Source organism: Thunnus albacares, chromosome 6 (genome assembly GCF_914725855.1).
Source record: "Thunnus albacares chromosome 6, fThuAlb1.1, whole genome shotgun sequence".
Lineage (NCBI taxonomy): Eukaryota > Metazoa > Chordata > Actinopteri > Scombriformes > Scombridae > Thunnus > Thunnus albacares.
The window spans coordinates 23,916,828-23,944,628 of record NC_058111.1 but is presented as its reverse complement, the minus strand read 5'-3'; the positions used below and the strand labels follow the sequence as shown (position 1 = coordinate 23,944,628).

The 27,801-nt window shown below is 40.0% G+C and overlaps 2 protein-coding genes and 1 long non-coding RNA gene across 7 annotated transcripts in view; 1 reads left to right on the top strand and 2 right to left on the bottom strand.

Annotated features, from left to right (window-relative positions):
* kcnab1a (potassium voltage-gated channel subfamily A regulatory beta subunit 1a) overlaps nucleotides 1-23,553 on the top strand; it is a 124,953-nt gene extending 101,400 nt beyond the window's left edge. For all 5 annotated transcript variants that reach the window (XM_044353194.1, XM_044353193.1, XM_044353197.1 and 2 more), the window contains 11 exons: nucleotides 4,590-4,669; nucleotides 5,566-5,610; nucleotides 7,186-7,230; nucleotides 7,470-7,513; nucleotides 7,669-7,755; nucleotides 10,686-10,771; nucleotides 14,950-15,070; nucleotides 15,312-15,406; nucleotides 18,355-18,475; nucleotides 18,871-18,959; nucleotides 19,153-23,553. In XM_044353194.1, the coding sequence (XP_044209129.1) occupies nucleotides 4,590-4,669; nucleotides 5,566-5,610; nucleotides 7,186-7,230; nucleotides 7,470-7,513; nucleotides 7,669-7,755; nucleotides 10,686-10,771; nucleotides 14,950-15,070; nucleotides 15,312-15,406; nucleotides 18,355-18,475; nucleotides 18,871-18,959; nucleotides 19,153-19,242 (903 nt within the window). In that variant the 3' untranslated portion in view covers nucleotides 19,243-23,553. The remainder of the gene's footprint in view (nucleotides 1-4,589; nucleotides 4,670-5,565; nucleotides 5,611-7,185; nucleotides 7,231-7,469; nucleotides 7,514-7,668; nucleotides 7,756-10,685; nucleotides 10,772-14,949; nucleotides 15,071-15,311; nucleotides 15,407-18,354; nucleotides 18,476-18,870; nucleotides 18,960-19,152) is intronic.
* On the bottom strand, nucleotides 723-3,877 carry LOC122983470. The gene is made up of 2 exons (XR_006403717.1): nucleotides 3,692-3,877; nucleotides 723-1,001 (listed from the first exon to the last, which is right to left on the bottom strand). It is a non-coding gene; the product is annotated as an uncharacterized LOC122983470 (long non-coding RNA).
* Nucleotides 23,554-23,993: 440 nt separating the features above from the next.
* On the bottom strand, nucleotides 23,994-27,251 carry ssr3 (signal sequence receptor, gamma). The gene is made up of 5 exons (XM_044353199.1): nucleotides 27,017-27,251; nucleotides 25,829-25,955; nucleotides 25,302-25,400; nucleotides 24,356-24,487; nucleotides 23,994-24,067 (listed from the first exon to the last, which is right to left on the bottom strand). Exons 1-5 carry the CDS (start codon nucleotides 27,240-27,242, stop codon nucleotides 24,001-24,003), a joined length of 651 nt encoding a protein of 216 aa, XP_044209134.1. The 5' UTR covers nucleotides 27,243-27,251; the 3' UTR covers nucleotides 23,994-24,000.
* Between the last annotated feature and the right edge of the window lie 550 nt (nucleotides 27,252-27,801).

Sequence of the window (27,801 nt, the reverse complement as noted above, 5' to 3'; positions counted from 1 at the left end):
GACTGTGCAGACGTTTAATGGGCTGAGCCTGTCTCACTCTCTCTCTGTCTCTCTTACTAACTATCACCATGAAAAAAAAATAGTTTAAGTACAGTACATGTGTTTGTATGTGTATGTGTGTATATGTATCATTACATATGCAATTGGCAAAATAAAGATGGCTCCAGCACGTAAATCTAGCGGAGTGGAGAAAACAGCTGAGCATGAGTCACAAGTGAGACGCTCCAGTTTCTCACTTCCTAACAGGCCATCTGGTCTGCACTTAGAAATGTTAGAAATGTATCGATAAAGGGTTTGACCTCTACGATAATCCATCAGAAGCTGTTCATATAAATGACATATTGCCTCCCTGCCTCGACAGCGTCAGCAAACACAAAGATGTCATTTCTGGAAGCAGTTAAGTTGTTGATTTTCATCTGCTTTTTAAAATAATAAGACTTGACAAATAACTATGTAGAATTCAGTTTATGGGGTTTATTAATTGTACAGTTGCTTTAGGCTATTTCATTACAGATCGAAAAGGTCAAATACATTTGAAAGTTCATCTATAAACTGTAGGCTGCAACAAACAAACAACGTAACTAACACATTTAAATAATTCATATATTGTAGCTATTGTTGTCTCTCTCTCTCTCAAATGACAGGTCATTGATCTCTCCCCCATCCATCTCCCTCACTCTTCCCCAGGGGGGTAAAAACGACCCCTCGGCTGTTCCGGTGTCAAAGTGCTTCTAAGTTTATTTCACCGTAGTTGCTTCTGCGCAGCCGCACGTTCCCAGACAAAGGGTTCACAGGAGTGATGGTGGGATGCCAGTTAACATTGCTTACTCATTCAAAAAGGCCAAAAGCGGATCCATAAATGATGAAGTGAATTTGAACAGAGTGTCTCTTGTCGATGTTAACTTTGATACAGCGAGCGTGGACGGTGAGGATGCGGCGCAGTCATAAAATCATCTCAGCGTTGTGTGGGTAGCATGTGGGAGGTTACTGCAGTCTTGATTCTGGGGTTGTGAGAGAGAAATGTGTTGTTGGTTTTTTTTATTATTATGACTGTTTCATGTATGGAAATCAAATATCCCTTCGTGCCCCAGAAAAAAAAAAAAAACAAAGAAACCTGACGCATAGCCACCCATGCATTTCAGCAACTTTACAATGACTCAGTGTTTTTCTATAGGAGAGAGAAAAGCTGTACATCTATATCCGTGTGTGTGTGTGTGTGTGTGTGTGTGTGTGTTACAGGCAGATTGTTCCTGCAGTTTGTGCTCTCTTTTTTTAAATTACCAATCCATTTGAAGGCCATCAGTCACATTCGGTTCATCCAAAATGGCCAGAAGTCAGAAATAGTCAGAAATCTGAGTAAGCAGCGATGCTTCGTCACTAATACAAACTTTCTGACCTTGTGAATGTCACTACAAGCGCTGCATGACAGTGACTGACCTTTTACTATCTTATGAGACTCATCATGAATGAGCAATCACAAAAGGTCAAACAGTCACCCTTTAAAAACTGACACCGTCGCCCTCGACTCAGAGCTCTGTCAGGGACTATCTGCCCGTCTCTTCTTCTGTCTTCTTCAGCATCTTCCTCACCTTCCCTAACCTTACTGAAAACGATCACCCGCTCCGTTCACCCTTAAATTCTCACTACTTTTCATTTTCTTCATCCATCCAGCACTTTCTTACTTACTTTTTTTTTTTTCCTTTATCCTCTTTCTGTTCTCTTACCTCTGCAAAAAAAAAACCCTCTCTCAGCCTGTCCTTCCTTCACTTTATTTAAAATCACCCTCCAGTGCCCCCAGCAGTTGTGACAGAGATTGTTTCCCGTCTGGACTCAGCAGAGACCGGTCAGAGAAAGAACATGCTGTTCATTTTCTCTGTCATTCCTCTTTTGCAAATCCTTCTCTCCTTAACTCTCCCCCTTTCTTTTACCTCTCCATTGTCCAGCTTTATCTTTTCATTCTGCTCTGTTTGCCTTAATGTCAGTCCAGGCTTGTGGACGCTCTGTCATTCCTTTACTGTCCTTTCAACCTTCATCTGGCTGATGCGTTCTTAAATCTGAATATGTTCTGAAGTAGTATGATGATACAAGTATCATCGTGATGCGACTGATCCGCTTTTTTTTTGTGGTCACTATAAAATTCAATGTTTCCATTACCACTTAAGTCAAGGCGGGCTGCCAACTCAGTTTTTAGTGCCTCAGCAATCCCTCACCTCATGTTACTGCATACAAATGACTCTAAAGAGCTGGTCTGCAGATTTTAAAATGTTGCAGAAAGCGAGCACAGGTGTAAGATCAGTACTCGATATGGGAAGATGTTGGGAGATGAGGTATCGGAAGTAGTATCAGGAGAGAAAAAATTGGATCGGTGCATCACTGGTTGTTATGTAGTCACACTCAAGATCCAAAATCTTGTTTCTCAAACAGATTACGGCTTAAAGTGTGATTCTTTTCCAGGTTTTCAGTCTTATTTACTGCTGCTCAGAGCCGTCGCCAAAACATTTCTATCGTTTTGGCAAAATAACAAAAGCTATAATTTTCTCCGGATCTCTGAAACTCTGTCCTTGCTGCAAAATATCAAAGATCACTCCGTTACCTCCAGCTGGCTCTGCTTCATGCTGGGCAACAAGTCCTCTGTCAGTGTATCACAAAATAACTCATATGAATGTTTTGCTGATCTGGTCGCCTCATCTGTAGGCCAAAGTCTCACCAGCAGTAGTTTGGCAACTAAAACTACTTTAAACTGATTTAAACTAAAACTACGTTATTAAGCTTAAGGCTGTAAGACTTTATGCTGCAGGATAAGAATTTATTGCAGCTTCCTGCTTTGCTGTTAAATGTAAAGATGTGTTGTGCTGTCATTTTATGAAGTGAGGACAGTCTCTACTGAGGCTTATAAATGACATCATATTACATCAATTAAAGCATCTCTTCATCAGCTTCCCGTTAAGTTTAAAATAGATTTTAAGATATCGATGATCATGTTCAAGTGTGGCTCCAAGCTACACAATTGGCCTTCTAACCCCACATGGGAGCAATAACAGTTTTTATCACCCATTTTTATTGGCTTGTCATCATTTATTCTTTTATAGTGTATCTTTTTATCTTCTCATCTGTATCGTTTGTGTTTTATCGCTTTTACATTACATCATTCCTTTCTGCCTACTAATTAAACAAAGTTTGTTATTATTTTATCATTATCACACTTAACTGCTGCCCAGTTTGTGTTGAGAAGGTTGAAGAAGGTTGAGACAGATTCTCAGAGGAGAGATGATCTAATTCTCTTAAAAACAACACCTCCGCCGTCTGCCACCACTCACACTGCAACACACACCGTACTGTATACTGCACACACAACGCACATACTGTATGTAGACACAAACACACAAGCAGCATGTGCACAAACACACACAATGTCACACACACACGCTCACAAAACCGACTCATGCGCGCATTTAAATCCGCAGGGAAATGATGGCAAATTCACTTAAAGTCCCCATGTAATAAAACTCACTACAGGCAAATTGGATCTCGGTCTGATGATTTATGGTTACCATGTCTGCAAAAATATGGAAGAATATCTGCCCATATGCCGCACACACACACACACACACACACATATTAACAGACAGATATCCAGCATGAGCGCTTATTAACTAAAGAGGAATGAATGAGAGGAGAAAGTTGACATTACCGTACATCACGGAGTCAAATGATTTTTCACAGATAATTACACCGTGATCCCACTTGCTCAATAAAGTCTGTGAATCAACAGACTTTATAGTACGAGCACACAAGCTCAGTTTTAGACACCACGCTGCTCTGCTGCTCATATGTTGAAGCCCCACCTCCACCCCATCAACCACCTGAGGGCCTTTGAGTTCCTCCGGGGGAGAAATTATCACTGTATCATCTCTCCCACCTTCCTCTTTGGTGGATCTTGCAGGAGAGCTCAGATGCCAAATATTCACTCTATACATATTCTGCATTCTTGTGATCAAACTAAAATAGTGCTATATGCTGAATAGTACAGTAAGAATACAGTGAAATGCATTGCTGTGTAAATAATTTGTGTTCTGCAGAAGCAGAAATTCAAAAATTCTAACACATCTTAATGACAGCTTTACTTTGAAACCATTTTTAAAATTGTTTTTTATTAATTTCATGAAGAAAGATGTAGTGATGCGTTATGTTGTGCATTGTTCAAGTTATTTGGCCTAAGTCTCTGTCTTTTGTGCCTTTAGTTTAAATCTCTATTTGGTTGTGTTCTGTTGTGCTGAATTGTGTCTTGTACTTGCTGTTATTTAATATTATATACACATATTTAATGAAATATGAAGCTGCGCAGACAGTTATTGCCTCCATGGTGTGCCGTTTTTTTTCTCCTTTGACAGTTTCGGTAAAACACTGGATTCTGTAGCTGTGAAAACACATAAATATTGATATTGAAGATATTGATATTCAAGGACGCTGCAGCTTACTTGGGCAGAAGATTGATTTTTATCTAAAATAAAACAGCAATAAATACAAACTCTGAACACTGGCCTTTGTGTGTGTGTGTGTGTGTGTGTGTGTGTGTGATTTCTTGCCAGGTTGCAGAGCAGTTAATGACTATCGCCTATGAGAGTGGCGTCAACCTGTTCGACACAGCTGAGGTCTACGCAGGCGGCAGGTGGGTGTCATATGAGCCTCCCAGTCTGTGTGCAGTTCAGTTGAGATCATAACAACCTTTTCATGGTTTAATGTGATCAGGTGCAGACGTTTGGACCCACTGTGGCTCCAGGAAGTCGTGTTAGCATTCATGATTAGCCTGAAGGTTTCACACAGGCGACTTGTTCCACACATTTAGACCCCATTTACACCTGGTATTAGCATGTGATGTGTGTGTCTGGATTTATATGCACACAGTTTTTAAGGCTGGTAATCTGAGCTGTACCTTAATGGTTAATGTTTAAATATGAAGAGAAGTATAAAATATACAGATTTGTTCAGAAGTTTAGGTTTATGTTTAGGATTATAGGAGTGTTTTCACTACGAACTTATCAGCTAAATACAAAGCCATTTAAACAGTCTGATGCAGACGCTGGAAAAATACTGCTGATCACCTTTCCAGCCATTTATAGTTATATCGGGACGAATGAGAAGATTTTTATCATTGTCTCAGGACTCAACAAGTTTAAATTTAACATATTTAGACAACTGGAGAAATTAAAATCCAAATGTCGACTGCTCTACTGTTAATTCCCTCCATGAAGACCACTTCAGCTCCATCATAGTTCATAATCTACAAGAATATACTTAAAAACTATTCAGAAATGCAAAATCCCTCCCAACATATGCTGGAATCATTATATGTCGCCATGTGTTGTATTAAATGTAGTAAATGACCTTTTGAATGCACCATCTAACCTGTTAGCAAACCAACTGTTTTGTCATCTTTTTTTATGCACTCGGGGCTCTTTAGTCTAGTTTATTAGACAATGAATTGTGGGGCTGATGTGACGGAGGAAGTGTTTATGAATTCAAACTGCAATTTAGTAACGACACCTCATTTGTGTTGCCTTGCAGGGCTGAAATCATTCTAGGGAACATTATCAAGAAGAAATGCTGGAGGTAATGATGACATTAATGTGTGTACGTCTGTGTTTGCTCCATCAATTCACTTCTGGGACGGAGACAGAGCGACGATGGGTGTGTGTGTGTGTGTGTGTGTGTGTGTGTGTGTGTGTGTGTGTGTGTGTGTGTGAGGCATGTGTGTACAAAGAAAGACAAAGGGAAGTGACAAAAGTGTGTGTTTGTGTATTTCTACACACACACACACACAGGCACAGACACACAGCAGAATGAAATACTTTCTGTACTGAAATATTCCCTTTACGGAGTTATTTAAACATTAACATGAACAGTTTACATTATTGATCGACTCTGTAGGGAACAGATTAGAGAGAGTTAACATCAAAGGAAATAAAATTTTATCTACTGCATATGTGTGTGTGTCTACTGTGTGTGTGCGCTTGTTTCTATATATTCTCAGGGTTTGGAAGACATAGATTTATGGTATCAGCTGTATGTCTCCTTATAGTCCTCTGATTATAGATACATTGATGATAGCTGAAACACTTCTGACGTGAAACATGATATTTAGGACAGACAAACAGAAAAAAACGTTTTCTAGTTTTTATCACATAACACCAAACTTGAAAACGCATCTTAAACGTAATGTGAAATGAACTGAAAGTAACAGGAAGTAACTCCACCTCTCTCTTTAATGTGTCAGTATGAAGCAGCTCTAACGTGGGAACATTTAGCTGCTATTCTCTTCTCGCCGTGTTGGCTAGTTGTTCCGTCGTTATACAGCTCAGTGTCATGTACTGAGCTGACTACATTACACCAGTAGGCGGTTTGACGCTGGTGCAGTAAAGACAAGCTGAACCGTCCTGACATCTCAGTCTCTGAGTGTCGTCATGAGTTTACAGAGGACAGCTTTACAGCGTAAGTGGATGAAAGAAGTGACAGTGCTGAGGGATCCTTTTTTTTTTTTTGCTGTCGCTGGTTCAGCTTTGATGTGAAATTTGCAGTGAAACAAACGTATAGTGACATGTTTAACTGTCAGTGCTGCTTGTTTCTTTAATATCTTTTAGTTGTCACAGAGTAAAAGTGCTGAATATTGAGACATATCATGACTAAAATCTACAGAAGCTTGTCACTGTAATCTTCCACGTTTAATTAGCAACTCTGCAACTGTTAGTTGATTAAAAATAGTTGGTTGACTTGATGCTTTTTGTTGCAGTGCTGCTGTAGAATATGCAAAGAGGTCGAGTGTAATGATTTAACAGAGCGCTACATGCATAATCACAGGGTGTCACCACAATGTCTTTAGCAATATGTGGGAAGCATATTCACACCTGTTGCATGAACTGTACCACTGACTAATCTAACAGTTTGAGGAGAAGGAGAGGCTCACTCACATTAAAATACTTTAGACTTGAAATTAATGTGACAGTGAGAACAACCGACTTTTAAATGTCCAGCTTAGCAGAGGGAGCGGCGCAGCAGTGCAGGGGATAACCACATCTATAATGAGACCAGATGTTGTAGCTTCTGTTTGTCTCAATAAGAGGCATTAAACACATTATGTATCATTCACCATGCTGTGTCTTCCTTCTGTCTTTCTCTACACTGTCCTAGGAGATCCAGCTTGGTCATTACAACTAAACTCTACTGGGGAGGAAAGTAAGTAAGAAGGCAGAGTTTTCCACACAGACTGGCAGACTGTACATAGCAAAAAGGGAAAGGGTGCCAGCCAAGCATTTTTTTTAATAAAGTAACTCGATAAATTAGAATAAACAACAAAATAGAAGAAAAATATGTCTCAGATCTGTTGTTGATTGGGCATGTAAATATTCAAGCAAATCAAATATATCAATAATGCAAATATACACATGTATTTGGTTTGTGTTTCGTCCCATCAGAGCAGAGACAGAGAGAGGACTGTCAAGGAAACACATAATTGAAGGTAAGACACACACAAAACAACTTTAGACCCTCAGTTTTTCACTTAAAGAAGGAAACCTGGCTTTTCTTAAATAAATGTGCTTTTACACCACAAGGACATTTTTTGTCAATTCGGTCATTTTCCATATTCTCAACCTCTGTATCTCTGGCTTTCAGGTCTGAAAGGCTCCCTACAAAGGATGCAGTTGGAGTATGTAGATGTTGTTTTTGCCAACCGTCCTGACAGCAATACTCCCATGGAGGGTGAGTCAGCCAATCAGCATCCAACACTATAACTAAGAAACCAGTCACATCAAGTGTCATTAATGATGTTGGGAAAGGGGGAATGATGCCGCGTAGTATTTTATTTGAATTATATGCTTTTCTATCTCCTGTCAGAGTGTCCGTCTTATTTGTTTTGGTGATGGAGTGTTTTGTTGTTTTGCAGCAGAATAAATTTACAGTTTTTAATCAAGTTTTGAATGAGCTGTGACTTGAGATGTGTCACCAAAGTTTGCTGATCATTTTTTAAGTGAGGCCCACTTTTCAAATGTAAAACAGTATTTTTTAAAGCCTGACAAGATTGAAGTGTTTTTGTTAAATGGCTTTTGTATTCCTGTCCTGCTGGACTAGACATCTAGAGTTCAGTTTTATTCCTGCAGTGTTCTTCAGTTTACAAGCTGAAGAGAGACAGGCAGTCCTGTGCAATTCAACTTGTATATTGACATGCATATTCGTAGTGCATTTGCTTCTTATTAGTCATTATATTATTATTATACAATATATAATATAATAATTATAATATATATAATTAAATGAATTTACTTGCACTCTACAGGTATAGCTTATTAAAGGTGGGCTTCCTCTCTATATCTTCTTAATTCGTGCTCACAACTAGTCAGTAAGGAAGCTATATATGAATTAGGTGCTTGTGCTCTCAGTATTCTTACTCTCCTTCAGTTAGATTTTTAAAATACATTTAATGAGGTTTTCTTGACAACTTAAATTCAAAGAAATCAATATGTAAAACAAGAGACAAAGGCCCAGTAACTTAAAAAAAAAGATTATACTCCCAACTCTTGATTAATATGACTAATATCAATCTGCTTATAATCCTATCAATGAAAGATTAACCTTGAAATGATAGTTTGTTTGTGATTGTTGATGTTGTTGCCAGATTTTACATGTTTAGGTTTATTAAAATAAGGTATTTTGGACGTTTTGTGTAGCTTAATAATTTGCAACGGATCAATTATAATGAAATGTAGTCCCTTATTCAAAACTTTTCCAATCCTTCGCCTCTTTATAGATTCCTACTCTCCTGCAAACTCAGCTTACTTTCTCTCTAACCATTCACACTTGCTGTTCATTTTCTGCCTAATTCCTTCAACTGTTATATCTATTGCTCTTCTTCCTCAGACGTGTTTTGCACTCTCTCTCTCTGTCTCTGGATTGTTATATTGGCTGGAAATTGAGCCAAGTAGCATTTAAATGTGAGTGTAGTGTCGCAGCGTGTTGCTGAAGAACGGTCATGCTGGCTGGCAGGAGGGCAGGGAGAGGGCTGGAGAGGAAGATGAGAGCAGCAAGAGAAAGAGAAAGAATTGTTTACTTGTCTAATACTGTGTTATTTCCTTTGGCAGGACGGTATTCAGTAAGGCATCTGTGTTTCAGGTTGTTAATTATCACTTACCAGATTGTTCTGTTTTAAACCGGGGACAGGAAAACCTGCCAACTTAAGTCTTCTGATGTGTGTGTGATTATACATTCTGATGCAGATCCATTCCTTAACGTCTCCTCCCTCTACTTCTCCGTCTTTGTCATTCTGTTGCAAACATTTTCTTTTCCCCTCAGTGTTTTCTTCAACTTTCTTCTCCCTCATATTCTGCTGTCTTGCCAAGAACCAGTTAGGCAGAGTGAAAATACGAGGGTCCTGCCACGGTGAGAGATTGCAGAATAATTAGAGTGAGCAGAGCGCAGTGATGAATAACCTTAATGACAGTCCTAATCTGAGTTTTTGTTGGCCCTGATTGCTGTTGGCTTGCACAGTCAGCACTGTTGGAGCTAATTGCGTCATTAAAAATGCAGTGGCTTGAATGTGATCAGAGGGCTTTGGTGTTTGAGTTTGTCAGTTCGTCCCCAGAGTCGTTAGGGATCGGTGACGAGCCATCAACAGGTATGAGAGACCTGAGGAGGCAAGTTTTTTTTTTTGTGTGCTCCTTCAAGGCTGGAATTTATCTCTAGTTTTGCTCTATAATTTTTTAGGCTAGCAAACCAATTCATGAACACTTCCACTAACACTTGATTTCTCATTCAATCTATATGTCGTCTTCTTTATATTAGACTGTTTGTTTACAGAGTTTCATCCATGTCTTCTTCTCCCTGGTGATTTCTTTATATGAGGGTGGCTGTTGTCAATCAGACCAGTCGTGTCAAGCTGGTTCCTGATGGATATTATCCTCATAATGTGTTGGAACTGTTTCTCTTTCAGCTCTAGTTATGTTTTCTGCTTTCGTTATTTGGATCACATGCCCAAGTGTGTTAGGATTCACATCATTTATATAATAAATGCATTATTTCAAAGGACATAATTATTTGAGTCTGAATTTTGAAGATTTCTTATGATTATTGTTAAATAAATTTCAAATTGTAATTTTGGGCTACACATAATGGCATCTCTTATTTCCCTTCTCAAGCAATAAACCATAATTAAGTCCATTAACTTCTAAAATTATTGCTTTACCAATACTGAGGGAATACTCTAGTAGCTGCTTCAGGACATGCAGGGATCGACAACAAGATTTTTTCTCTGTGTGTCCTTGAAGTCTCAGTAACAAAACAGACTCGACCGTTTTGTTGCATAAATTTTGAATGAGTTTAAGGTCGATCCAGTGGGAACAAATGTGTTGTGTTTGTTTAAAGAGATAAATTTGGGAAGCATTCTGGGGAGGCGTCCATTTCAGGATAAATGTTACAGCTGTTTCGAAAGCCATTTATTCACATGTATATACAGTGCCAGTCAAAAGTTTGGACACACCTTCCTATTCTCTTGAATTAGAAAGTGTGTCCAAACTTTCGACTGGTAGCCTCCTGTATATGCTGTTTTGTGTGTAACTAGAAGAGTATACTGTCTATAAATCAATTGCTCTATGTCGATCTAATTGACTGACATGATGTTGGTGTGTGTGTCTCTACAGAGATCGTTCGGGCCATGACCTATGTGATCAACCAAGGTATGGCGATGTACTGGGGGACGTCTCGGTGGACGGCTATGGAAATCATGGTAAGCAGGAAAGAGCTTTTACACTATAGGTGTGTTATAAGTCATCATTATGCTAATGAAAACTGTCTTTTGGGATAAAGAATGAAAGTATGTTCAAATCAAGCATTTGTTTACTCAGTAACACTTTGTAATACAGAAGGTAAACAAAGTGGCTACTTAACAACTCATAAGGAACAGCTCCAGTTCAGCTCAAATGAACTATTACAGGCTCAGTAGCCAACCAAACACATTATTGACTTCTTGTGCAACAGCTTTAAACTTGACTCAGCCAATCAAAGGTGAGGAATAAAACTAATTATTGTAATACATCATTTGGGGAAGGTTTAATGCCATTTAGGCAAATGAAATTTCATATCCCACTGACTAGAATAACAGAGGGTAGCCTCTTTTCACAGCAAAACTGGCATGTAAGAGCTGTGTATGTGTCCTAAGAGGACTAATGATGAGATGTGCTAATTATAAGAAGCAAGCTGATTTCTATAACTTAACAGCTTCAGGAGCAATTTGAACAGCTTATTTTGTACCATCTTGAACACACCAGGAAAGGGGAGGAAAATGGAAAAAATGGAAGTTTGAGGAAAAACAGGAAGTGTTCCCACAGAGACACAGTGGCGTCCTTCAGCTTTGTTTCCTCCTCCTGTCAGAAACAGTTTACCGCCCTGTTCAACTCCTGTGCTAATAATGAATACACAGTACCAGTATGAAGCCACAGAAATGAAATGAACACATGCCTAAAGTGACATTCAAGGACCTAACACTCGTTCTCTCCTCTCTCATCTCGCCCTCATGTCTTTATCACCCTCCCTCCCCTCTAACCACAGTGTGATGTGTTGACATCCTCTCTCTGTGATCACGGCGAAAAGGAGCTGATATCTTTGTAGAACACAAGCCCAGATGAAAGCCGTGGAATTTAGATTGCATCAATAATGAAGGGGGGTGGGGTTCTCAGTATACATGATAAGGCGGCAGTACAGTGTACACACACACACACGCATGAACACACAGACTCCAGGCACATGACACGGCTTGCACAGAAGGGCAACTTGTAATTTGTAAGTTGAGCGATGGCACGGACATTAGCCTCGTGTTACGCTGAATAGATTCCCCCTCCTACCGTTCTCTCCTCCTGACGTGTTCAGCACCAGGAGACCTACAAATAAAAGAGAAGTAAAGAAGTTTCTGTGTGTGTGTGTGAGTGTGTGTGTGTGTGTGTTTTTCCTCTGGCATGTGTTCTTGAAGGACACATGGAAATCCAGATAAGAAGGTATATGAAGAAATTTGAATATGATGCCTTGGAGAACTGTGATATGGAATATTGATTTGGGGACTTACTGTGAGCTGTGCATTTAAATTTGTGCCACGCTGCCTCAAGCTGATTCACTCTCTCGCTCACATCTCTCCTCTCTGTTGGTCCCATCACTGTCTACAACTTTTGCTCTACTATTAAGGCTGATTTATGGTAGGTCGCTTGACGCTTTTGATAAGTGTCGCTCAACAGAAATTACCGAGTCGCATGACATTTTAAATTTATGCTTCGGTGAAAGGTTTCAATCGTCTCCATGGTAACTCCATGGGTGCTACCCTCCAGCTGGCTTGTGTAGCTACATTATATCGTCCCGACCGAGACTAATTAAACAAGGATGTTACAAGTTATCTAAAGTTACAGACCACTGACTGTATATAAATATGGACGACGCATCTCAGTGTCATACCATTATGCAAAAGTGAAGCCAAAATATCTTGTTTCCGGGAGCTGCCATCTTGCTTGTGTGACATCATTTGGAGCCAGTCTGTGCAGTAGAGTTGGGTGGCGGGATGATGACCCACGGGACACGCCCCCTCAGCCGTTCTGCCGTCTGACAGAGGTTTGAAAGTGGCTGTCACAGCTGTCAATCATGATGTCACACCCCCTTTTTATATCGTCAAATAACTAATTAAAAACAAACTTATCAGAAAAATGAGTACTTGAACAAGCATAGAGTGATAAGAACTACCTAAAATGACAGAAACCATCTTTGGAAAAAAATTATTTGACGTTCACTTTGATTTTTTAGTTTGGCTCATGTCCCATCTGCTAACATGGAGTGGGCGGGACTTATGACCTATACTGCAGCCACCAGGGGGCAATCAAAATGTTTTTGGCTTCACTTTTGGGGAGTTGTCATGACGTCCATATTTATATACAATCAATGTTACAGAACAAAAATATCAATAAGGGAGTTCAGTGAAAACATTGCTTCACAAAATATGACGGTGTCCACAACATAACAAAATTCTCCAGGTGTGTGAAATTAAAGAAAAACCTCGGATGTCACCGCAAATTCAAAGACTGATGATGAAGCTACAACACTATGATTTCAACCTGATCTACACATCAGGTAAGCACACTGTGCTCGCTGATGCTCTGTCCAGAGCGACGACATGGAGTGAAGCACACAGCGAGAGTTCCACATAGACTGATGTGAATCTCCACATGAACCTGATCACTGAATCACTACCTGTGCCTGACATGAAATCCAAGCAGATTGCAGCTGAAACAGAGAAAGACACACCTAAAGAGAGTTGTCAAGAATCTGAATGAGGGTTGGCCTAGAGGTGAATGTCAACTGCATAACAACATCAGATTAGAGCAGAGCTGAGTGTCGTCAACGGGCTTCTGCTCAGAAAGAACAGAACTGTCATTCCTCAGTCATTGAGACGAGACCAGAGATGCTGAAAAGGCTGCACGAAAGGCACCTCGGTATGGAAAAATGCAAGAGAAGGGCCAGAATAGCCGTTTATTGGCCAGGAATCACAACAGGATGAAGCTAGTCTGAAGCAGTCACAGACCTACTAGACGAACCAGAAAGAATTACTTGCTGGTGATCAACTACCTTTCAAACTATCCTGAGATGTAGCTGCTTCCCAGCATGTCTGCTACTTGTGAGATCAGATACATGAAGTCAGTCTTTGCAAGACATGGAATCCCTCAGATCGTCTACAGTGACGACAGATCATGCCACAGCTGCAACTTCGCTGAAGAGTACTTTCAACATGTGCCTTTAAGCCCCGTTTTTGCCCAGTCAAACTGTAAAGCAGAGAAAGGAGTGCTCAAGAAAGCACAAGACAGTAGCTCAAATCCATATCCAGCTCTGAGTTACCGAGCTTCGCCGCTTGAACATGGCATGTCTCCTGCTGAGCCTCTGATGAGACGTAGGTTACACACCACGCGTCCCTGCACTGCAGAGCAAAAGAAGCACAAAGAGATGAAACAGAAACAAAAGAATCTGCAAAAGAGACAAAAAGCAAACTGTGACAAGTCATTGAAAAGCTTAGTGCCGCTGGCAAAACATGACACAGTGAGACTTGAAGATTCCAACAACTGGAACAAGAAAGCCACTGTCAATCTGAGATCTTACACCCTCAGAACAGAGGATGGTCAAATCCTGAGGAGGAATCGAAGGAGCTCGCTGAAAACAAGAGAGACACTGCGAGAACAGACAAATGAAGAAGATTCAACTGAACCACCAGCTGAGCAGACACACACAACACCTATGCTGAGAAGATCTGCACGCGATGCCAAAGCACCTGACAGGCTGAAACTTTAAAGCAAAAGAACGGAGTTGTATCCTTAAAAAAAAAAAACAAGAAGTCTGAAATCAAACATGGACACTTGTGCATTGAAATGGAAAAAAAAAGAAAAGTGTTCATGCTGTTAAAAAAATAGTATGATGTTCATGTTTGTGATTGACAAGAATGCTGTAGTACAGTTTGAAGTTGCTAGATGACTAGTTTGTTTGTGTATCGCTTACATTTAAAGAAAACGTTGTGATAGGAGTTATTAATACTTCCGACCACCAGAGGGCAGCAATGACTAGCCTTCCTACCTGTAAGCCACACTTGTATTGTTTTAGTTAGACGGCAGGTTTTAGTAGAAGAAAACACCACATGATGCTGGATGTACATGTTAACCAAACTTGTACAGTAGTTAATAAATAATTACCTTCGATGAACCCAAGTTTCTTCAGTTTATATTAGAAACCTTACATATGCCACCTTCATCCCTTTCATTCATTCTTTCTCTCTTTCAAAGTATTAATACAGTTTATAGAAGGGAAATAAGAAAGAGGTTTTGATGTTACAGTGAGATCCAACATCATGACACCCATCCATCTCTTCTTTTCTCTTTCTTCCTTTAGGAGGCGTATTCGGTGGCGAGACAGTTTAATCTGATCCCTCCAGTATGTGAGCAGGCGGAGTATCATCTCTTCCAGAGGGAGAAAGTAGAAGTGCAACTGCCTGAACTTTACCATAAGATAGGCAAGGATTCTTCTTCTTCTTCTTTGTCATAAATGAGTAAAAGTAAAAAATAAAATCATACAAATACATTTTCTGATGCTCATTTTCCATTTTGAGTTTTAATCATTCTACTTTTTTTCATCTTCTTGTACATTTTCACTTTTCCTGACACCGTTCTCACATTTTTTTCACACCTCTTCTTTCAACGCATCTTTTCTAAATCCCCTCCTGATTTACCTCCCTACGGTCTCCATGGTGACAGGAGTAGGGGCGATGACGTGGTCACCTCTGGCGTGCGGCATCATCACAGGAAAATATGAAAATGGTATTCCTGAATCTTCCAGGGCCTCCATGAAGGTAAGAAAGCTAATTTCATCATTATTTTCTTTATGATATTCCGAATGTAGAAAACTTTAGGGTTACCTCTACTGTTTCAAAAATAGAATCATCATCTGAATTAGAGTAAAAGATTTTTAATCCAGTCAACTGGTGCAGACATCAGGAGGGTTACTCAAGTTGCAGCTTGTTTGCCTAGGGTTTTAAAGTTGGAAATGTGTTTATTTACCTGTAGACTTCAGTGCAAATGAGCCTTAGACTGTCAAGAATTTGACAGCTTTGTGTGACCGATTAACATTAATTAACTACTCAGACGTATATCTGAAACTATTTATTAGGTCCAGGCCTAAATAATCTGGCTGATTGGGAGATCAGTCTGGATTTATGGTACAATTTTAGTGCTTCAGGATCTGCAACACTGCAGGGTTTTTTTATGTCAGCAGTGTGTATCTGCAGTGGTCCACCTCAAAAAACATCCTGTCAACAAAAACAGCTTGTTGTGCAGAGCAACAGACAATAGGCATCTGACAGCCCAGCTCATCATTAATGCAGGAAGGCTCATTAAAGAATGAAGAGCACATTGCATCTCAACATAAGTTGGGTTTGACAGCTGACAGCAAGTGCAATGGGCTAAGGAGGACAGAGGAGAAGGGTAAAAACCAAAGCCTGGACTAATGTGGATGTACATAAAAGTATGAGGTCATGCCAAAGCATGAACTGTGGAATGAGATGGAAAATATCCATCATATATCCACTCTGAGACCACGAAAATCTACATGGGTCAGAATCCCTGTGGAAGGTTTTCAGCACCTTTTTGATTGTGTGCCATGATAGTTGTCCAACACATTAGGTAGATGTCCCTAATGATTACTACACTTAGTTACACGGGATATGATTTTGTTGTTTTACACATAATTATGAGCAACACAAAAGTAGAGCAGTGAACCTTACCCTGTAGTTAAGGTGTGAACTGTTTGCTAGTTTTAGTCAAATCATTGTTTGAGTTTCTCTTTAAAGCTTATTTGCTTCTTAGTTGAGTGTTAGATGAGAAGACTGATAGCACTCTCATGTCTGAACAGTAAATTTGAAGCCTGGAGCCTGGAGATGGTTAGCCAAGCTTAGTTTTACTGGAAACGGAGGGAACCAGCTAGCATGGCTCTGTCCAAAGATTAAAAAATACGACTACCAACACCTCACTTATAAACACATATACTGTATCTCAAGACTTCAGGAAGTCGCTGCTCCCAGCCAAGATATAGGCACAGAACCCTCTGCAAAACTGCAACATTTTGTTTTTATGGATTAAACGAAGGAGATATAACATGTTAATTAGTTTGCTTTAAGGTGTGTTCAGAAAGAAAGTGAAGTGAATTTTCGCCTCATGTCATTTGTACGTGTTTGACTGCAGGACTGTTTAAACAGCCAATCTACCAACTGTATGTTAGTTGTAAGTCATTAGCAACAGATGCATAGACCGTGTCTGTGTGAATGTGCCTGTATGTTAGCGTTCAGCTCTGTACGACCTCTGTATATTTATGAAGCAGATTCATAAAGCCCTAGCTCAAACTTTTTGATCCAGCTAAAACATTTTCAACTCATGCAGGGCTGTCAGTGCGTCAATTTGTGCCACCTCTGGTGAATTCTATCTCTCTATTGACTTTGTATGCAATTTTCCTGCCTCTTTGTAATTCAGTGATGATTGATTTTGTTGTGCAGTCAGTCATTCGACATAAAACAATTCACATTGGCCAGGAAAACCTAATTCCCTCTCACCCTCCGTCCTTTTCCCTATATAATAATAAATCTATGCAAAATATAATAATGGGTCAAGAGAGAAACTAAAAAATTGATTAGTTATTGGAAGTTTTTCACAGCCATTATTCCATCTTCCCACAAACCAACAGTGGAAGGAGTCACTGAATTTATCCTTGTAGCTGATAGGTCGTGAAACATAATGTCCAAAAGGGTATTGAGCCAGTGTTTTAATGTCAAAGTTTGCAGGGATATCCAACGTTGCGCAATAAGCTTCTTGATGCCAAAATATCAGCCAGCCATATCTTGCATGACTCTTCTGGGAGTGGCAATTCTGAGGAGTCATCAAAGAGGTCAAGTGTTGGATCCATCTGGAAATTTCTATTTGTCAAGGAGGAGATGGTCCTTACACTTTCCTGCCAGAAGATATATATATTTGGGAAAATCCCATACCATGTGGATGAAAGTGTACCAGGTGGACAAAGAGTAAGGGTGGGGACATAAACCCAGAAGATGCAATCTTGCTGCCTCTAAAATTCATTTCACATTCTGTCCAAACACACAGAGAGGCTGGTAGGCGGACTTTATTATCTTTGAAGAAAGCTAGGCTAGCTGTTTCCCTCTGTTCACAGTCTTTATGCTAAGCTAAGCTATCCAGCTGCTGGTTCCTGCTTCATATTAAACAGATATCATTTTTCTCATCTAACTCTCAGCACGAAAGCAAATAAACACATTTCCCAAAATGTTAAACTATTCCTTTAACAGGTAAGTAGGCTGTGTAACTGCTGGGTGTTGAATGGCACAAAATCAAACAAAAAACAACTTTCATGGTCATATCATCCATCTCCAATCTGCTGAGAAACCTGTGGCCCAGATATGTGTTGAAGAAGGAACTTGCTTACACAGATCAATACAAGTTGCCTTTACTGAAATGAATGATTAAATGAAGTCACACCTGTAGCACTTTTCCTAATTCTCTATTTGTGTAGTCGATATTAAATTATACAAGCCTTGAAAGCTCACAGTTCTACAGCCTCCACCTCTGCCATCCTTGACTTTTCTCCCATTATCTCCCTCCTGTTGACTTTTTTGTCCCTTGTTCCCTGATTATATATTTAACGTCGCCTGTTTCATCTGTCTCCGTGTTTTTTTTCCCTCTTTCTCATCTCTTTTCCTTTCCTCACTCTCTCATCCAATCTCCTCATCTCTCCCACCAGTCATATCAGTGGTTGAAGGAGAAAATCGTAAGCGAGGATGGAAGAAAGCAGCAGGCCAAGCTGAAAGAGCTCAACCACATCGCAGAGAAGCTGGGCTGCACTCTGCCTCAACTGGCTGTTGGTAAGATTTCTCTGTCTGTTTTCACCATTTCACTTTCCCTCAAGCTTCCCACCAACACATGAACACACACACTTTTAAAACCTATTTGTGCTTTCAACTGCATTATTATGCACCCATAACATAACTGAATTTCCTTGCCTGGAAGGTAAAGATATATGCATATAAAAAAAAAATCTGTGTTGCACTTTGGAGAATTGGCTTGGGGTAATAAAAGGTCTTTTAGCACTACATATGTGATTAATTGTTATGTGCATTCAGGAAGAGCAAGTAAAGGACAACACTAAAAGCTCAGTTTTATTTGTAATAATGGTCTGTGGTTCAGACAATAATAAGTAACAGTGCGCCCTCATGTGGGCACTCTGTGAACATCAACCTCTCTCTCTCTCTCTCTCCAGCGTGGTGTTTAAGGAATGAAGGGGTGAGCTCAGTCCTACTGGGAACATCCAATCCTGAACAGCTCACAGAGAACCTCGGGGCCATACAGGTGGGAACATGCAGGGAACACACATCATGTTGTTTTTACCTGCTGCCTGCTGAGTTTCCTCAACTGTACAGTCCACTATCCTCCACTTCTATCAATTTCTAGACCAAAAAGCAGCCCCTAGTCTATATCTGAATCTCTGTACTTGCCTTCCTTTCTTCCAGGGATACTCAGTCATTCTCTCTTTCTTGCTCAGGTCCTTCCTAAGATGACTTCTCATGTGGTGTCTGACATTGACCATATCCTGGGCAACAGACCGTACAGTAAGAAGGACTACCGCTCTTAGACTAGGTTGGTGGACTACCAAGAGGTCAGCTGTACCTACCTACTGACCATACTGCTATCATGGACCCACTGATCAATGTTAAAAGTCCGTGGTTCTCTCCTTGTGCCCTCACTCAGCTCCAGCCCACCTCAGCGTGGAGCAGACAGCCTTGCTAAACCTAGCATTGCATAACCTCGTCTGTTTGAGACGTGTCAGATCAGCTCTACCAGGTTCATCTCAGGTCCAGTCCAACTCAGCCAAGAAACACGCAACAAACTCTTTTTTCAGCCTCTAATCAACTTAGTCCATCAAAACTTTCAGCTCCCCAACCTAGGTGCTACCCCATTCAGCACCGGTCCATACAAATATAACTATGCAGAGCTTAGACCATGTTAACATTCAGCTCCAGTGCCATGCTGACAGCATTTAGAGCATTTCATCCTGGTTCAACTCCATCAAGGGGCCTCAATTATTAAAAAATTCAACATTTAGATGCTAAAGTCGACCCAGCTCCTTGTTTTTTCTACTTCACATTCACACAATTCTGCACATTTACAGTTGGGAGCTGAGCAGTATGGTATGAGAAGCACTGCAGGAGTATGTAAAGTAAAATAATAATAATAATATAATAATAAACTTTATTTATATAGCACCTTTCATACAAGTAATACAGCTCAATGTGCTTCACATTAAAGAAATTACATGCATTAAAACAGACAAAAGATAAGATAGAAAATAAAACCCATTTGATCTTTATTTTTTTTGTTAGTGGCGGCAATTTGAGACTATTCATTGATTTATTTATAATAAATGAACCCGTTTACACTTATTTATCAGCACCTAAGTCTGTGACGCTGTAAGCGTTTCAGAACCTCCTTTGCCTGTGGACACAGACGCACCACCAGACATTCAATTACACCGAAATAAGCCCTCAGCCTACTCAGAACATCTTCCCGAGGGCGTAATCTCACTGATGGTTTTATCTATGTCAGATCTCAACCTGAAGTTGGCCCAGAAAAAAACCTCATCCCCACAGGGAGGTTCTTAAATTTTCAGAATTTATCCTTAAAAAAGTGCCTTGCTCAAGGGCAACTTGATAGAAGTTGAGCTGAGTGAGACGGTATGTTATCTATTCACTTTTCCCACCCACATCCTCGCAGCTCAGCCGATGACTCAGACCCTCGAGTCACAAACCTGCTTCTCTAATGTCCAGGCTGCCAGCCACAAGTGATTTCATTTGAGCACAAAATTCAAACTGAGCACATATTTTATTTATGGGAATAATTGTACCCCAGCTGAATACGTCTGTGCAAGCATCTCACGCACAAATTAGACGAGAGGTATCCCAAGAAAGTGGGCACGAGGAAGCTTCAGTTGCATGAACATCCTGTCAGTCAGCGCTCTCATTAAATCTTTATGCAGTGTGCAGAGAACAAAATGCTAATTAACATATGAGCTCAATACGCTCACCCACTGTGTCAGAGGCTCATGTCATGGGATAAAACATCGTGGATATTTTCCTGATGAAATTTGCACTTTAGCAAGGTGACCCACACACTCCTCTGAAACCTGATTTTAAAGAAAATCCAGCTCCAGTTAGCTTGTATTAGCTTTCCTTAAACTACCTATCAAATCCTACTAGATGTATCCAGTCCCATGTTTAGTATAATACAGAATAGTATTCAATAGTTATCTGATATTATAGGCTGCAAATCCTGAGCATATTAACCAACAGATGCATGTTCTCCCTGCTATAGTGTGCCTCTGTTTTCTTTTCTACAAAGCACATAATTAAAACAACAAAGAAGAGATTTGATCAAATATGCTCGTCCTGTAAAGCAGAGCATCATGTGACGTGTGTCAGTGGGATTGAGACTCTTTCAGGAGAGAGAGTGAAGCATGTTGCCCCCCGCGTGGTCTTTGAGGAACTGCTGCTCCGCTTCACTAGATAGAAGAGAGAAAGTGGACTCCTTGTCTCTCAGTCTGCGTTCATTACGGGGACACTCGTCTCCTTTTCTGCCTGTGAACTGAACCTGCATTTATCTAAATGAACCTCGCAAACATGGACTCAAGCATATAATAAATCGATATATATAATAAAAGGATCCTGACCTCCTGGCTGGTCATGTTTATAAATGCAAATACCCGCTTGTTAAAGGCACAGACGGGAATAGGCAAGATGTTTGGGATGTGGCAAAGATTACAGTATTTATTCTAGTAGTAGTTAATAAATATTCAATTTATTTTGACATTTTGTGATATTGGTTTTTTGGGGGAGATTTATGGGGATGTTTCATGTACATAAAATGTTAAAGCATATCTTGTAACATAAGGAAAACCATCAAGAAGACTTTCACGCATATGAGGACTTCACTGTACTGTATGGCTAATATAATATAATATAAATAAGATGTAAATAGAGTTGTTTGTTGCTCCTCTGCAGTATCACTGCATCAGCTGCAGTGTTTGAGTCACTCTTCATCCTCCATCCTCCTGCAGCTTCACACGCGCACACACACACAGAGAAAATTCATTTCTGCCTCCTGAAGGATACTTGATAGATGAACTATTTATAAGGAGCAACCGTTCATTTTATTGTTCTTGAACTGTGAAGTTGGATTATGAAATCTATATTAATAATGGCATTATTTCACAAATAAGCTTCTGTTATGAGAAGTAACGAGCTTAAGCATTTCCCACTGACTTGACCTTGAATCATTATCTCTGGCCAGGTGGCTCGGCTCGCTTTCATGCATTGTTGTTGTGTTATTTTATTTTTTTTCTTCTGGAAAACAAGCCATCACAGAGATCAGCAGAAATGTTGGCCGGGTCCCAGTTGAGTCACTGTCTTGTCCTTGGTGCACATTTGTTGACTTGCAGCACAGACACCCTCCAGCTTTTAATCAAAAGGAAATATCAGTCTTTTATGTTTATCAAGACTTTGGCCAAAAATGCTGTTACACATATTAGAATGAAACATCAATGAGGGACATTTGGCTCACAGTTTATTTTAAGCAGCCTGGCCTCGGATGTGATGGACAGACATCCTTATGACTGTTTCACTGGACGAGCCATCTACTCACAAAACATCTTTTCCCTTAAATACATTTTATTTACTGGACACCCATTTGATTCTACTTACTGTTAAGTAATTGGTAAACTGTCAGTATTTCCTCCTGCTTTTTTGGTGAATTCAGTTTACTTTCCTTCACCGTAACTCGGTGGCAACACTGTGTGACATCACATACAGTAGTGGCACTTTTAGTTTGTGTGATAGTCAACAAGCGTCCATCAGTTCAGGTCAGCGATCCTGTCAGTGTGTGCGTGTATGTGTGTGTGGAGACTTCTCCACTCAACAGAGTGCCTTGACTTGAGTCCTGCTACAGTAAAAAGAAAAATCAGGGATGTGTTTCATTACCGGTTGTTAAATGGTGTTTGGATGCTGTCCTACAAACAAATGTGAGATTAGAACAATATTCATGCTGATTCTTCTATTATTAATCTACAGTGCAGTACGTGTTATCTATTGCTCGTCTATCTATTCACGCAACACGTTCACAATGATTAGTGTAGAAGGTACTTTTAACTCAGAATAAAGGATACAATTCCTTTAATTGTCATCCTGTCAGTTCCATGTTGGCCTTTATTTATTTATTTTGCCAAAACCAGAAAAACTTACTGGAACAGTTTGATCAGACTGGGAAATATGTGGCTGCAGGACTTGTAATGCTAAACAGCAGCATAGTTGCCCATTTAAACAGCCATTTGCTTCATGAAGCATCAGTTGAGTCTTTATGTTTACAGCTCCACAGGTTCTGGACTGTGCTCTTTAGAGGGAAACAAGCAATACAATCTTCCTTTGGGTACCAATGAAATATCATGTTATTCAATGCACTGACACACTGAATCATTTTGGGAAACTGGCCAAAATCTTTCAGTGTTGTATGCGAAAACATTGACTTGTGGGCATTAACTTTTTTCACCAACTTAATTAGTTATCAGCAGCAGTCTAACAGGTCTGAAGGTCAAAATGGAACAAAGCTGTGGCTAAATGTTTAACTAGATAAGATGAAGGTCTGATGTGTCACATCAGCTTTAACCCCAAACCCAACTTAAATCCATTCTGATGACAACATGAAGTAACCTGCGTTGTTTTCTACAATATGCACATTTGTGGATGGAAAATCGACATCGAGTTTGGTTCTATTTTTTTGTTGAAAAGCGACATGCAAACCATCAGTGTATTATTTCCTCTCCTGAACAGTGGTTTTTCTGTAAATATCTCTGTCTATATGAAAGTGTGATTATAAATAAATGCATTGCCAATGGAAACATCAATGTCTCACTTTTTGCTTGTGATGTCGATCGCTTTGCTAGTTACTTTATTCTGAGATAAAGTTCAACCTCATTCAAATAGGTTAAACTCAGAAAATGTGTGTAAATTGATCATTAAACACAGATTGTCAGTCACTTACACACACACACACACACACACACACACACACACACACACACACACAAACAAGATCAATCCAGAAGACAAGTATACCTGGTCGCTTTTATTGATACAAAAAAACAGAAGACGGACCTGGAGAAAGACCCTCCAGACATTTGATCATGAATTTCATGAAGTTGAAATGTGATATTTTAGTCCCATTCAAAGCCCATTCCTAACTTCCGTGAAAAAAAATACACCCCTGTTAAACCCACTCCCTCCCCTCCCACCCGACCCCGCCCTTAATCCCTCATCCCTGCAGCTTGTTCCCATTTTCTTCTCCTTTACTTGGAGCCAGTGGATAGCAGAGCGATGAGTCCTGAAGAGGCACTGATGGACAGAATGTAGTTGCTGGAAAAAAGTAAGTTAAGGCAAAAACACACATTGAGAGACTGCTTAATGACAACTTGTCTACAACACTCTTTAATTAAATCTAAAAAAGGACTCAAAGAAAAGAAAATTAGTTATATTTTAACTACTTGAATCCTCCAAAAGCTTTTCTCCTTGTCTTGTCTACTTAGCTCATTTTACAAAACATCCAGAGCCAAAATATAAACCAAACAAACCTCTATTGGTATTAAGTCTATCCTGTTTTCACATGTAATTAGTTTGGATGATACTGTGGGTTTAAAAGGATACACGGTGGGGTTGAAGTTCTTCAGCAAGAAGAAGGAGGCGATGATGACCAGGACCAAGAAGAGAGTGTTGTTGTAGAAGATGGAGAAGGTGGTGGCCTCGTAGTCAGCGACCTCATTCTTCTTCCACAGGATCCTAAACGAACAGGAGAAAAACAACTGTCATCACTTTCATTATCATGTACAATACAAATACTGTCGTAATGGAGGAAGTCAATCTTTCTAAACCATGTTTAAGAATAATGCCGCATATAGATGATGAGGATGATTAGTAATGGCTCTTGTGGTCTACGGTTATAAAATTGTCAACTTTGATGTCCCCCAATTAATCTAATCACTGTTGAGACAATTTACTGGACGTACGTGTGTCATTTTGTGAGAACTTTCTCTCTCCTGTGTGCAAACATATTTTGCAGAAAACACCCCAGCGGGAGTTGACTAAAACCTAACCCAGGCAGTATCTGTGTTATGTGGTACCAGCTGACCCAAGTAGGGCCGTAATTACAAAAAAAGTCAACATAACCATCAGCTTTTATGGTTTCTGTAGTCTTGCAACAAGACATGACTGTGTGACAGCTCTGAAGCCAGGTGACAACCCCGCATTTAAATTTTATACACATGTATGTCTGACACATTACACTCAACACTTTTATCCAGACGGGCTAAGTCTCAACTTGTTTTATTCTTTAAGATGTTTCCTCTCATCCAAAGAGCTTCTTCACTTCTGACTAACTAGAGGCGAGTCCCAGACGTCTGTAGGGTCGTTAACCTAGATTAAATGTCGGAGATTCCTCACCTCACCAACCCAAAACAAGGCCAGCTGTCCTTGACTTAACTCTTCTGAATATACCGTTACTCTATGACTGATAAACTTCACAGACTTATCACAGTGACTTCGTCAAAGCTAAGTGGAAAACAATCCAGCACAACACTGTTTCAACATGTTTTACCTCTCATCTTTCTCCTTGCGGGACATTTTGCGGTTGTCTGCCTCAGACAACTTCCTGGTCACCTCCTTGGAAACAGCATCCTCACGTTTCTGGGCAACTCTGGAGGATCAAGAGAGAAAAGTTGCAAATATTAGGAGTCAGGGGGAGATTTTTCTCAAACTTAGAAAATATATTTTAAGGCAAAGTGACTGATAAGAAGAAAAATGTACTTGATGGTTAACTAGTAATCCCCTCAGTTGTGGTTACAAAGCACTTTGTTTACTGAACAGATAATCAAATGTACTGGCATGAGTATTGCATCTTGGATTCTTACTCTGCCTGCTTAAATAGACTCAAACTTTACTCAAAAGGCATAAAAATCATGTGTTACATGTCTCAAGAAAGACAACAGCAACATGACTTTCAGTCACTCCCCCAAGAACAGATGTTATGACACCAGGCAGATCAATGAATGCTAACGACCACTAAACTAACGACCACTAAACTAATCATCTAACTCTATGTTGTGCTGTGTTTTTCCGTCTTACTTGTGTTTGAGAACAAACTTGACGTTCTTGTAGGCAAAGGCCACCAGGTAGGTGCTGACCAGAGTCATCACAGCGTACAGGACTGCAGACTGGACGAGGTCCATGTGCCAAATCCTCCAAAACAGCCCTAGAGAGACAGACAGAGACAATCACACTGTTAGCAATGTTTTAAAATGATATTAGATCCGTGAGCTTTTAAACACGCTGCCCCTTCCTGCTGGAACAATGTACAGAAGGGTCTGAAATTGTCAGAGCTGATTATAACGGGGGATTTCAGTCCATTTTAAAGGATCTAGAAAATAGTACTCTTAGTCAATGTGAATTTCCACTGAAATTATCCCTGTTTATGCATCATAACTGCATTTTTGTCCTTGTATTGCATATTAATTGGATATTGTTGTGTTCACTTGTTTGTGGAGTGTGACCGTTGTCTTCATCCGTTTGTGTTGTTTGTGTTTATTGTAGTAACAATGCTTATGCTTCTCTCTTGGCCTGATCACTGTTTGAAAAAGAGATTTTAATCTCAATGAGTGAGCTTGTCTATTTTTATTTTAACATGAATCTCTGTGTACAGGTCAAGTAGAATCTATGATCATGAAATGAGTAATTCATTGTAAGGCAATGTACTGTTATGCCTTGTTGTACATGTGTCAGTGTACCATTCTGTACTTTTTGTTGTTTGTTTCCTTTTTTGTATGTCTATCTTGTATAAATGTAAAAGTGTAAATAAGAAAAAAAAGATTTTAATCTTAATGAGACTTTTCACCTGGTTATATAAAGGATAAGAAGAGTGTGCAGTATGATGCTGGTTTAAAGCTTTTTCGTGTTTTCCATAAACCAAAACCAGTGTAGAGTGAACTAAAGATTGTGAATTCATCTTTATATTTTATATTTTCACTACAACATGGACCTATCTGCTTATTACCAAAGTCCTAACCGGCTACAACACATAATTACAGGAACTCTGCTGCTACACTTTTCATGACAGTTACTCGGATACAGGAAACATATCACAGCTATTCCTGTTCATAATAGCATTTTATTATGTCTAATCTCACTGAAGCAGTCCTTGCAGGTACTCTGAGCAGCCAATCAGTCAGTTTTTCCCTCCTGTATTGAATGAATGGTAAGTGTTAGCACAGCTGGTTAGCAGCAGCCAGCTTGTGCAGTGTGTGTGCGGATACTCACAGATGGGGATGGCGGAGACGATGAGAGCATTGCCGTAAAACAGCGCGGTGGACTTGGCTGAGAGGTTTCTGCTGAAGTCCTGGAGCAGAAGGTCTTCCTCGGACTGTTGCTTGCTGCTGCCTTTAGGTGCCATGTCTGCGGATTGAGCGGCCTGTCTGCTGCTCGGCTCTGGACACAAGAAGACTGACACGTCGGAGTAGAAGGAGACGAGAGGACGCGTCAGCATAAAGCCGGAAACACGACAGCTTTCTTACCGTCTGTCTGGAAGAACGACGCGCTCTCAGCTCACTGCTGCCCCCCGCAGGACGGGAGGAGGGATCGCTGTAGTCTGCTGATGGCTGACAGACATACTTCACTTACTGTAGGGGGAATTACACTGCCAAATGAAATACATCTATATCTTCTTCTAACAAATGTTAAGGAATAGGACTGCTGTCAAATTAAACCTGGGATGTTATGTAACTGAATTATTGAATTGTATGAATTAAGGTGATTTACACCTTTCAGCATTTTCAGGCTTTTCAGCCTCACAACGAGTGTCTCAGATTTCAGCCTGAACTGTCCCACATTAGGGAATTCACATAATCTGGGACAATTTGGCACAAGGAGCAATTTTATATTCACCGTTTACTATTCTGAGTGTGATATCTGTATTCTCTTTTCCAATATGATTAGAAAACACCTCGGGGATTTCAGAGTGGCATTGGCTGCAGATATAACGTACTGGCTTCAAATTGAAATGTACTTCTGAAGTGCCAATTGCAAACCTACATTACTCTAATTGT

Coding starts and splice junctions, on each gene's coding strand:
- ssr3 (XM_044353199.1), bottom strand. CDS start 27,242: ATGCTGACGCGTCCTCTCGTCTCCTTCTACTCCGACGTGTCAGTCTTC. Junction 25,956..27,016: donor CGTCTCCGCCATCCCCATCT/GTGAGTATCCGC, acceptor CTGTCTCTCTAG/GGCTGTTTTGGAGGATTTGG. Junction 25,401..25,828: donor AAGTTTGTTCTCAAACACAA/GTAAGACGGAAA, acceptor TTGATCCTCCAG/AGTTGCCCAGAAACGTGAGG.